The sequence below is a fragment of the Erythrolamprus reginae genome, chromosome 10 (genome assembly GCF_031021105.1).
Source record: "Erythrolamprus reginae isolate rEryReg1 chromosome 10, rEryReg1.hap1, whole genome shotgun sequence".
In the NCBI taxonomy this organism is placed as follows: domain Eukaryota; kingdom Metazoa; phylum Chordata; class Lepidosauria; order Squamata; family Dipsadidae; genus Erythrolamprus; species Erythrolamprus reginae.
Genome location: NC_091959.1, coordinates 42235660 through 42247824, shown reverse-complemented (window position 1 = coordinate 42247824; position 12165 = coordinate 42235660). Strand labels below are relative to the sequence as shown.

At 45.0% G+C, this 12165-nt stretch overlaps 1 protein-coding gene across 1 annotated transcript in view; it reads left to right on the top strand.

Moving 5' to 3' along the window:
• Window positions 1-12165, top strand: part of LOC139173218 (tRNA (32-2'-O)-methyltransferase regulator THADA-like) — a 61726-nt gene that overhangs the window by 13168 nt on the left and 36393 nt on the right. Inside the window, exons 8-15 of the mRNA XM_070762834.1 lie at window positions 147-289; window positions 1254-1335; window positions 2698-2834; window positions 5113-5310; window positions 7653-8361; window positions 9512-9664; window positions 10904-11013; window positions 11629-11789. Coding sequence (XP_070618935.1) covers window positions 147-289; window positions 1254-1335; window positions 2698-2834; window positions 5113-5310; window positions 7653-8361; window positions 9512-9664; window positions 10904-11013; window positions 11629-11789 — 1693 coding nt within the window. The remainder of the gene's footprint in view (window positions 1-146; window positions 290-1253; window positions 1336-2697; window positions 2835-5112; window positions 5311-7652; window positions 8362-9511; window positions 9665-10903; window positions 11014-11628; window positions 11790-12165) is intronic.

The window sequence follows — 12165 nt, the reverse complement described above, 5'->3', positions numbered from 1 at the left end:
CTCATTGTTTTCTCCTTCTCTTCTTCTTCCTCCCCTGCCTTCTCCTCATTTCCTCTTCTTCTTCTTTTCCTCCTCTTCTTCCTGAGCCAACTGAATGGTGTAATTGATATAGGTAGCATATTTGGATTATTTTTATATTTGCCCAGGGGGGTGCCAGTTTGGGGCACTTTGGATTCCTGCTTCCATCCTGAACCCAGGTGGTTTGGAGAAGCTGGTCATGACCCGTGGCTTACTAACCTGTTGCAAGAAAGAGATCTTGAGCTGTCTTCTGGATGGTGCCCTGCAAAAGGTACCCCTTAACATTATCATCTTTAAAATACCTAAAACATAATTATTCCAGCACAACCTCAACCAATTACACAAAGCTGGATGAACATCAGGGGCCCAAATCATGACTGACCAGTTCATTAACTAAAAGAGCAATTGATCTTTCTGTCCAGATTCTATAGATAACGTTCAAATTCCATATACAAGTTTAAAAACATGTCTGTGAATTGGCATGCCCTGTTTTCCTAAAGAAGTTTCCTTATTTACAAAACAAGCCCTCTGTTCTGTTCCAGCACTGAATCCCCCAGAAATCGCCCTGGTTATTGAAACAGATGTCCAAGTGCTGCCTCTATGTTGGTTGAGGCAGGCAGGGTTCCCTTGAGTACCATTTGTTGGGGGTCAAGGGAAAGGGAGGGTTTTGCCTTCTCTTTCTGCTCAAGATCCCCATGGACACAGAATGTTGGACTCAATGGGCTTTGGCCCGATTCAGCATGCCTCTTCTTATGTTCATAATCAAATGCAGAACATTGGTTTTAAATAATAAAGGATTTACTATATACAAGAATATTTACAGTTAAAGTCTCTTCCAAATGAAACTAAAGCCTTTTAACGGCTTTGCCGAAAGGATTAGAGAGTCTTTTCAGCTGGCTAGAGTCCCAGAAGGAGATAAGCACGACAATACTTATCCAGCTGGAATAATATTCAGAAGTGGAGACGTTCAGGAGTTAGCTTGAAGTCCGGAGCTCTTCACAAAGCCAAGAATGTGTCGTTTTAAAACGCAAGCCGAAATAACTGGAAACTAGATGCTAGGATGAAGCCACGTTGTTCTCTGCACAGAAGCAGCGTGTTACACCGTCTTAAATACTCTGAGGCCATGGACCACTAGTCAGCAGTGCTAGTCATGAATAAACCTCCTCCTATAGAGCCAGCGTGGTTGCAAGTTCCCCAGTTTTTCCTTAACTTCGTTATTTTCTGCTTTCCCACAGTGCTTGCTGCTGGATGTCCTGTTTCCAGTTGTTTTAGGTGCGATAGAAGAGGCCACAAACTGCCCTTATTACTCCTTCCAAGGTAAGCAAAACCACGTGCTCCTATCCCATCCAGAGAGCAAAGCCTGGTCCTCTCCACTTCATATGGAATAATTCTTTTTTTAAGGGAGTTGCATCCAATTTTACAATTTTTATTTGCCAAGGTTGTTAAACACATTTCTGCCTTGTTAAATGAATTGTGAAGTGACTTGGGAGCCAGCTAGGAAGGTTGCAAATGGATGATCAATTGTCAATCAAAGGAAAAGCAATAGCAATGGCATTTAGACTTATATGCTGCTTCACAGTGCTTTTACAGCCCTCTCTCTAAGCAGTTTACAGAATCAGCCTCTTGCCCCCAACAATCTGGGTCTCCTCCTTCGACCCACCTCGGAAGGATGGGAGGCAGAGTTAACCTTGAGCCCATGGCGAGATTTGAACCACTGAACTGCAGTTTGCAGTTAGCTGAAATAGCCTGCAGGGCTGCACTCTAACCACTGGCTCACGATAATGAATTTAGCAAGATAATGAATGTAGCAAACCAACTAGGTAACATAATCAGAACTAGAATGGAAGGGGAGGGCGGTTGTGGAGAGGAGGAGCGTAGAGTCCTTGATGTTTTCTGACGTTTCATTACCCAACTAGGTAACATCATCATTGTTAGAAGGGAGAGGGATTTATTCATTCATTCATTCCATTTTTTAATGCCACCCTTCTCCTTAGACTCAGGGTGGCTTACAACATGTTAGCAATAGCACTTTTTAAAACAGAGCCAGCCTATTGCCCCCACAATCCAGGTCCTCATTTGACCCACCTCGGAAGGATTATTATTATTATTATTATTATTATTATTATTATTATTATTATTTATTAGATTTGTATGCCGCCCCTCTCCGCAGACTCGGGGCGGCTCACAACAGTGATAAAAACAATCTATATTGACAAATCTAATGATTTAAAATCTAAAATAACAATTGTACATTTAAAAAATCTACAAGCAAGGAACCCCAATATAAAAACCATACATACAGTCATATCATGCACTAAAACTACATAGGCAGGGGGAGATGGAAGGCTGAGTCAAGCTTTAAACTCAGTTTATATTCCCGTAGCTTGTCTTGTCAAGGTTAGTGGGCGTGGCCTTGGAGGTTCCGCTTGTGACTACTTAGGGATTCTGGGCTGATCCCCCTTTTAACTCTGCCCCCAATATGAACTGAGAGCAAACTCCACCCTTTGCTAGCGCTGATGAGGTTACCTAGTTCGGTTAATGAAACGTCTTGCAAGAAAACCAAGCTCTGAGTGTACCAAGAACCCAGTTTGGAGGAGACTAAGTTTGCAGATAGACCAAACTTAAAACAAAAAAAACATTACCTTTAATCGCCTAACGGATTCCTTATGGCTTCCCTAGTTTTTTCCCTGTGGCTTCAACGTGTCCGAGAAAGTTTGGACGACCTCTGGAAAATCAAGGAGAGCTTGTTGCTGGGCGACAATTCAGGACTTCTCCAAAAGCTAAACCAGATTGTTTGGAACAGTGCAGAAAGTCCAGTAAGTACTTACAGTTAGGTCCCACAGAGCTGGCCTTCTCCAGGTCCCATCAATCAGACAATGTCGCTTGACGGGACCTAGGGGAAGAGCCTTCTCTGTGGTGGCCCCAGCCCTCTGGAATCAGCTCCCCTCGGAGATTTGCACGGCCCCCGTCCTCCTCTCCTTCCGCAAGAGTCTTAAGACTCACTTGTGTCGCCAGGCTCGGGGCAATTAGATCTAGACCCCCTGGCCAATAATTGTGATGTATGGCTGCGATTTGAATTTGTTTGATTGATTTTCGCGGGTTCGAACTTCGTGAAAAGTCTATACCACGGTTTTTCAAAAATATTAATTAAAAAATACTTCACGGTTTCCCCCCTTATACCACGGTTTTTCCCGCCTGATGACATCATATGTCATCGCCAAACTTTCATCTGCCTTTAATAAATATATTTTTAATAAACTTTAATAAATAAAAATGATGAGTAATAATCTAAATGGTTGCTAAGGGAATGGGAAATTGCAATTTAGGGGTTTAAAGTGTTAAGGGAAGGCTTGTGATACTGTTCATAGCCAAAAATAGTGTATTTACTTCCGCATCTCTACTTCGCGGAAATTCAACTTTCACGGGCGGGCTCGGAACGCATCCTCCGCGAAAATTGAAGGAACACTGTATTTAGCTTTTAATTACAGATTTTTAATATATTGGGGTTTTAGCTTTTAATTACAGTGGTACATCTACTTAAGAATGCCTCTACTTAAGAAGTTTTCTAGATAAGAATTGAGTGTTCAATTTTTTTTTGCCTCTTCTTAAGAACCCGAGACCGGAAAAATTTCCCAGGAAATTTGACATCGGCACGAAGGCCCGGCCAGTTTCCTGCCATTCCACCTGGGTTTCTCTCTCTGGCGCCGTGTATGGGAGGCAGCCTCCCAAAAAAAAGTCCCTCTTTTTTTTTTTTAAGCCTTAAAGTTTTGGATTTTTTTGATTCCCCTCACCTCACCTACTTCCTTCGGCAGCGACTGTCCTCCTCTTCCTCCTCCTCCTCCTCCCCCCACCCAAATTCCAATCTTTTATTTCTTTCCTAATATGTTTGCACACATTATTTGCTTTTACATTGATTCCTATGGGAAAAAATGCTTCTACTTACAAACCTTTCTACTTAAGAACCTGGTCGCGGAACGAATTAAGTCCTTAAGTAGAGGTACCTCTGTATTTCTTACCATTACTTTTATTGTAATCGCCCTTTAAAAAAGAAAACAAAGAAACCAGAATTCCCAATCATAACGACTAAATCTTAAACTTTATCTAACTGTTACAGGGATCTAACATTTATCAATTCAAAAGGGGAGGAAAATCCAAATAATTTATCGTAAATGTCCCAATTAGCCCAATTAATAATAATTCCTTTTAGAAAGTTGTTCTGTCTGGGTCCCCCCAGACGCCAACACCAACCAAAAAGAGTAGCCAGATACACTGGTAAAAAGCAAAGGCAGTTTATATAATTCAAAGCAAACACAGGTAACAAAAACTGTTCTTACAGACAGGAACACTATGAAGCTTCACAGAGGTTTCACAGAGGTTTCACGAAGGCCAGGCAATAAAACAGGATTCTTGCTGGCAAAAACAACGCTGGAGATAATAAAACCCACGCCTTCCCCAAGTCTTCCAGACTTCTAGGCCACAAGCCAAGATCAGAGACGCCGAATCGAAGCAAGGTCACAGGACTCCCAATTGATAACTCTCCACAAGACTGTAAGGGCGGGCCTGCCTTTTCAACCCTGCTGAGGAGAACCACACCCAAACCCAGCTGTTGCCAATTCAGGGATGGAAATACCTTTCTAATTGGCCCCTTCTTTGAGCTGCTCGTCGCTGCCTCATGTCTATTATAGCCTGTGCATCTTCATCCAATGAATCCAGGCTACTAGCTGGGGAGAGCCCCCCCCCCGGGGGTCTCAGGCTGCTCTCCCTCCTCCTCTTCCTGACGTTCCTCTCCCCCGTCTGCCTGGTCCTCCCCCTCCTGTTCACTGTCCTCCTCCTCTGGGCATGGATCCCGCAGAGATCCAGCCGGTCCCTGAGGAGCCTCAGGCTGAATCACAACAGAAAGTAAATTAAAAAATTTTTTTTGAACACATGACTATGGGGATACTGCAATGGTCATAAGTGTGAAAAATTGTTCTAAGTCATTTTTGGGGGCGCTGTTGTAACTTTGGTCACTAAACGAGGACTCTCTAAAATGCCATAACTTCCATTTACGCCTCTTTTTATTTCTCAATCGGCTTCTCTCCCATCCTGATCCAGACCGAAGGCGTGAGCGATTTTGTCCACAGCTCCTTTCGAATTCTCTTAGAGATCTACCGCCTGGAATGTGACCGCTTTGGGGATCAAGAGAGAGCCCTGTTTAGAGAGTACCTGCAAAGGGTTATTTTCATGCCTTGGGAAGCAAGAGCGAGATATTTCGCACTCGGCGCAATTCTTCCCTACTTGGGCCCCGAAAAGGTAAGTATCCCTTTTGCTATAACCGCAGTATAACACCGACCATCTATATTATTGTTCTTGAAATGATACTCTTCATTTTTAGAAGTACTTAGCTGTGTCATCTTTGACAACGATCGTTAAAGTCATGTGCAGAACAGAATAGACAAGAGAAGTAGAACTTACAAAATAAAAATATTAAAGGTAAAGGTTCCCCTCGCATATATGTCCTAGTCATTCCTGATTCTAGGGGGCAGTGCTCATCTCTGTTTCTAAGCCGAAGAGCCAGTACCGTCCGAAGATATCTTTGTGGTCATGTGGTCCCTCTTTTTCTACTTTTTTAAATTTTTATCTGCTTTCAAACCGTTAGGTTGGCAGAAGCTGGGACAAGTAACAGGAACTCGATCCGTTATGCGGTGCTAGGGATTCGAACCACTGAACCACCCACTTTTCTGATGGACAAGCTCAGCATCTTAGCCACCGAGCCACCGCGTCCCTATTACTAATACGAGTCTACGGAGAGGGGCGACATACAAATCAAATCAAAGAAAGAAAGAAAGAAAGAAAGAAAGAAAGAAAGAAAGAAAGAAAGAAAGAAAGAAAATACCAATATGTATCAGTAAAGGATGAGCAAGATTAATATTATGTATAAGTAAACAATACTTTTATTGTTTACTTATACATAAGTAAATAATGTGGGGCGGGGCGAGGTGAGCGGGGCCAACAAATCCTTGCAACTACCAGTTCGGCGAATCAGATTTATTTATTCATTGTTTATTTATTTATTAGATTTGTATGCCGCCCCTCTCCGTAGATTCGTAAAATTAAAATGTAAAATTAGCATCCGGTTCACTTGAATTGGTCACACTGGCTGAATCCCACCCCTGATTCCTATCTTCGTCTTAGTTCTTCCTAAACTTCTTCCCCAACCTGTCCAGATATTAACGGTGTTAAATGCTGTCAGGTGTTAAATGCTATCCAGATATTAACCAGATATTAAATGCTGGTTTATGTAAGCTGAACAAGTAAGGTTTATAGTACAGTGATCTCTCGGTTAGCGCGGGGGTTACGTTCCAAGACCTCCCGCGCTAACCGATTTTCGCGTTATACTGGATGCGGAAGTAAAAACCACCATCTGCGCATGTACGCCATTTTTTTCATGGCCGCACATGCGCAGATGGTGGAGTTTACGTGTGGGCGGCGGGGAAGACCAAGGGAAAGTTCCTTCAGCCGCCCAACAGCTGATCTGCTCCGCAGCTCGGAAGCAGCTCGGAGCCGAAGATGGGGTAAAGGCAAAGGGGAAACCCCATCTTCGGCTCCTCGCTGCTGCCGCGCTGCGGAGCGGATCAGGTGTTGGGCGGCTGAAGGAACCTTCCCTTGGTCTTCCCGCCGCCCAGGCAAAGGGGAATCCCCAAGATCGCTTGCCGCTTGCCGCTTTGCAGCTTGGAGCCTTGCTTCGCCTCCTTCGCTGCAATAGGCAAGCGGCAAGCGATCTTGAGAAAGAGAGAGAAAGGAGGGCGACTTGCCAGTCCACGCCCCCCTGGATGAACAGCCTCGCATGGCCCCAGTGCCGGGCTCCGCTGTTGCCTCCGCCCCCATTCGGCTCTGCAGCTGAGAGGCCTTCCCGGCAGAGCCCTCCCCAACAGCTCCCGCCGCCAGCGCAAAAAAGAAAAGAAAAAAAAATCCCCAAAAGAGGCAGGCACAAAGCGGGGGCACAAGGGGAGCTGCCCGGCAGAGGTTGCTTTTTTTCTTCTCGTGGGCAAGTGGAGGGGGGGAGAGAGAAGGGAGGAAGAGAGTGTGAGAGAGGAAGAAAGAGAGAGAGAAATGATAGAAAAAAGGGGAGAAAAAAGAGAAATGAGAAAATGATTGAAGCATAGTGACAGGAAAGAAAGAGAAAGAGACAGAGAAGTGACTCTTGGTGATGACGTATGACGTCATCGGGTGGGAAAAACCGTGGTATAGCAAAAAAACCGTGGAGTATTTTTTAATTAATATTTTGTGAAAAACCGTGTTGTAGCGTTTCGCACTAATCGAGACCGTGCTAATCGAGGGATCACTGTATTGTGTATGTATTGAGAGTTATTGAATCCATAAAACCATGGATTCAATAACTCTCAATATATATACAATACTATAAACCTTACTTGTTCATCTTACAAATACATAAACCAGCATTTAACACACAGTTCCTACTGTAGCAGTTACAGAGAAAATAACAGAAAGAGCAGAAAGAGAAAATCACGCTTCTGGCTCCCTCTAATGGCCATTGGCAATACTAACTCTTAAAGCTATAGTGTTTCAATACATTTAAGCATACATGGTTAGTTTGTTTTACGTACATAGTACTAACACATCTTTCCGCAAAGGTTCTGGAGATCTACGCGGATCTCCCTCAACATCTCCTCAATTGCTTGTCCACCAACCATCTATGTCCCGTCGCTTCAGATATGTACAAAACTCTTCTAAGACTGCAGCGCAAAAGCTGGACGGAGGTGCAGGATGAAGTTTCAGAAGAACAGCTGGCTCACAAATGGTCCAGTTGTTGGTTGCTGACCCTCTCGAGTGCTTTGACCTCTCCTGACCCGTTCCTTCAGAGCAATGCCTCGAGCCACCTCCTCGGTTGGACTTTGAAAGTCTTTCCCGCTTCTTACGCGCTGCTGGCCACAAGGTTTGGGGGCAAGGAGGTCTCTCAGCTCCGGGCGTGGGTCTCTTTGTTGAATGTTCAGAAGACCCTGGTGGGGGACTTGCTGACAGATGAGGAGACCCTGAAGAGACTCACCTGCTGCCTCTTCTCCAAAGAAGAAACCGTCCGTCTGGCAGCCTTGGGCTTCCTCTGCTCAGCTCCCAAGACCAGTCAAGTCTTATCAGAGACGGAGATCGAACTCTTAAAAGAATTCCTGCCCGTGAATTTGAGTTGCGATTCCTCTTCTTTTCGGCAACTCCTCCAAGCCACGGTGAAGAAGGCTTTGGTTAGAATGAGGGACAGTTCTCTAGCCGTGCTTCGGCAGCAGCAGGTCAACCAGAAGGAAAGCTTGGTCAGCAAGGACCGAGAAAAAGGTCTCCTCCAAGCTGTAGGTGAGTTACCCCCTAGCCATGCTTAGAGGCTGTGCCAGAAACAATGGGTCGAGTTTAAGGTGTGTGGGTTGCGAGGATTGTCGTTGCCAAACTTTGGAAAGAAAAAGGAACTGTTGATGGTTGGATTTTGAAATTGACTGAATTAGAAGAGATGGTGAAATTGACTGGTTTGATTAGATATAATGGACTAGACAGCTTTGTAAGAGATTGGAAACCAATTTATGGACTTTCTGCATGCTAAATATAACAGATTGTTTACAGAGGGATTTGAATTTTAGTAAAGCCTTCCTTCCTTCCTTCCTTCCTTCCTTCCTTCCTTCCTTCCTTCCTTCCTTCCTTCCCCTTCCTTCCTTCCATATGTATACTGCTCAAAAAAATAAAGGGAACACTCAAATAACACATCCTAGATCTGAATGAATGAAATATTCTCATTGAATATTTTCTTTGCACAACTATTCCATTTGCACAACAGCATGTGAAATTTATTGCCAATCAGTGTTGCTTTCTAAGTGGACAGTTTCATTTCACAGAAGTTTGATTTACTTGAATTTATATTGTTTTTTAAGTGTTCCCTTTATTTTTTTGAGCAGTGTATCTATCCATCCATCCATCCAGTCCTCAAATTATGACCAGAATCCCCTCCTCACAGAAAACAGAATCCAATCTTTCTGCACCTAGATATTCCCCAGAATACTCATTCATCCACGAATCCCAGCGACCAGTTAGGTCCCACAGAGTGGGCCTTCTCCGGGTCCCGTCAACTAAACAATGTCGCTTGGCGGGACCCAGGGGAAGAGCCTTCTCTGTGGCGGCCCCGGCCCTCTGGAACCAGCTCCCCCCCAGAGATTAGAATTGCCCCCACCCTCCTTGCCTTTCGCAAACTACTTAAAACCCACCTCTGCAGCCAGGCATGGGGGAATTAAGATTTCTTCTCCCCCTAGGCCGTTACAATGGTATGCATGGTATGTTTGTATGTGTGTTTGATTTTCTATATTAAGGGGTTTTAATTTGCTTTTAGTATTGGATTATTATTGTATATTGTCTATGATTGCCGTTAGCCGCCCCGAGTTTTCGGAGAGGGGCGGCATATAAATCCAATAAAAGTTGAAACTTTGTGTAGGTCATGCAAAATATATCTTCCTTTGTCTAGATTTTGTGGATTGGCTGCTGCAGCTCTGCATAACGTCCTTGATGTCAGGTTCCAACTACCAAAGGAGGAAAACAGGCCTTATTCTCCTGGCAGCCCTCTTGGAGACCTTCACAGACACTTGGAGACCAGAGAGAAAGAAGGGCCAACCTCCGCGTGAGTGGCTTTATTCCTCCTTCTCCAGCCCAGGCGTGTAAACAAGAATTGGCATTCAAATCTCAGAGTCCTTCAGTCAGCACAAGTCCACATGGTGGTGTGGCCTTCAAACATAGGGAGCCAATGAGGATTGTGGTGGAATTTCCACTTAGACTGGAGGAGGAGTTAAGAAGGGGCTAAGCTTAGAATCCTTGCACTGCAGAAGGCAGCACAGGAATTCCCGAAAGCCTTAACTTGACAAACTTGAAGAATGGGCGCTATCTAACAAAATTATTATTATTATTATTATTATTATTATTATTATTATTATTATTATTAAATTATTATTTATTATATTTGTATGCCGCCCCTCTCCGCAATTCAAGGGTGGAAAAAGTCAGGTTCTACATTTAGGCAAGAAAAACATAATGCACAAGTACAGTGTACAATGTACAGTGGTACATTGCTCAACAGTAGTAACTGTGAGAGGGATCTTGGAGTCCCAGTGGACACCCTCTTAAATAGGAGCCAGCTGTGTGCAGCAGCTGCCAAAAAACCCAACACAGTTCTAGGCTGCATTAACAGAAGGATGGAATCAAGATCATGTGAAGTGTTAATACCATTTTATAAGGTCTTAGTAAGAGCACACTTGGAATACTGCACTCAGGTTTGGTCGCCACGATGCAAAAAGGATGTTGAGACTCTAGAAAAAGTGCAGAGAAGAGCAACAAAGACGATTAGGGGACTGGAGGCTAAAACATATGAAGAACGGTTGCAGGAACTGGGCATGGCTAGTCTAATGAGAAGAAGGACCAGGGGAGACATGATGGCAGTCTTCCAATATCTCAAGGGTTGCCACAAAGATTAAGGAGTCAACCTGTTCTCCAAAGCACCTGAGGGTAAGACAAGAAGCAATAGGTGGAAACTAAACAAGGAGAGAAGTAACTTAGAACTAAGGAGGAATTTCCTGGCAGTCAGAACGGTTGATCAGCGGAACAGCTTGCCTCCAGAAGTTGTGAATGCCCCAACACTGGAAGTTTTTATTTTGGATAACCATCTGCCTGAAGTAGTGTAGGGTTTCCTGCTAAAGCAGGGGGTTGGACTAGAAGACCTCCCAGGTCCCTTCCAACTCTGTTGTTGTTGTTGTTGTTAGGGCATCATTTGTCGCCCCCACAATTTCCCATGTACAGTCCAGTTCACTTGATAATTCTTCAGCTATGCTTGTTTCTTCTTTCCAACCTACGTTTGCTGTCTCTCCAGGCAACATGGCTACCTTATTATCCTGGTCCACGAATAAAGGCTACTGGGACTTTTTCTCTACAGGGAACACATTGGCACTGTTGAGCTGTTTGCAGGATAGCACAAATGAGGTACGGAGGTCCGCCTCTCGCCTTCGCTAATATCGACCAGCCACAAAGAGAAGAATAGATTGGTTCCAACTACCCAGTGAAGCGCCACAAAAATTTTTACCAGCACAGTGTGGGCAGGGCTTATTTTGTGGTCATTTGACCAGGTGGGAGTGGCTTGTCAACCCATGTGACTGGGTGGGAGACTGGGAGTGGCTTGCTGGCCATGTGACCAGATGGGAGTGGCTTGATGGTCATATGACCAGATGGGAGTGGCTTGATGGCCATATGACTGGCAGGTGGCTTAAAGATCATGTGACTGACTTAACGGTGGCCAACTTGACGTCACTCACATCAAGGATTAGGGTTAGGGTGCCCGGCCTCTCCTCGCCTCAAAGGATGTCCTTCTGGCAGCAAAAATTGCCTGCGCAGAAGCAAAAAAGCCAGTAATTTTTACCAGAATCGCTCCAGTTACATGTGCACGATGTGTACACACCCGATGGCAACCGGTGTGAGCCTGCGCACTCCGTTTTCCCCAGCGGAAGGGCGGTTCTGGCAATTCTGGCTGGTGCCCATCACTGCCCTGCACCTACTAGAGGTCTTCTCCTTACGGAGTCTTTTCTTTCTGTCTCCACCCAGATCCGTGAGTTGGCCTCGGAGTTGCTAATCTCTTACTTCCCGCCAGATTTGCCGGCCTCTGCTGCGGTCGCTCTCTTTGGATGGGCCCTAGAAGCCGTGAGCAGTCCCCGGGTTCAAGAGAGCGAAGCAGGAGCAGCCGTGATGAAGACCCTACTTCCCAAGTAAGATTTGGCTTCCTAGTTTGGTGAGTCTTTAAGTTGCTGAAAGAGGGAGGGAGGGAGGAAGGAAGGAAGGAAAATGGGAGGGAGGGAGGGGGTAAAATGGGAGCAGGGAAGGAAGGAAGGAAAATGGGAGGAAGGGAGAAGGTAAAATGGGAGCAGGGACGAATGGAGGGAGGGAGGGAGGGAGGAAGGAAAATGGGAGGGAGGGAGGGGGTAAAATGGGAGCAGGGAAGAAGGGAAGGAAGGAAGGAAAATGGGAGGAAGGGAAAAGGTAAAATGGGAGCAGGGAAGAATGGAGGGAGGGAGGGAGGAAGGAAGGAAAATGGGAGGGAGGGAGGGGGTAAAATGGGAGCAGGGAAGGAAGGAAGGAAAATGG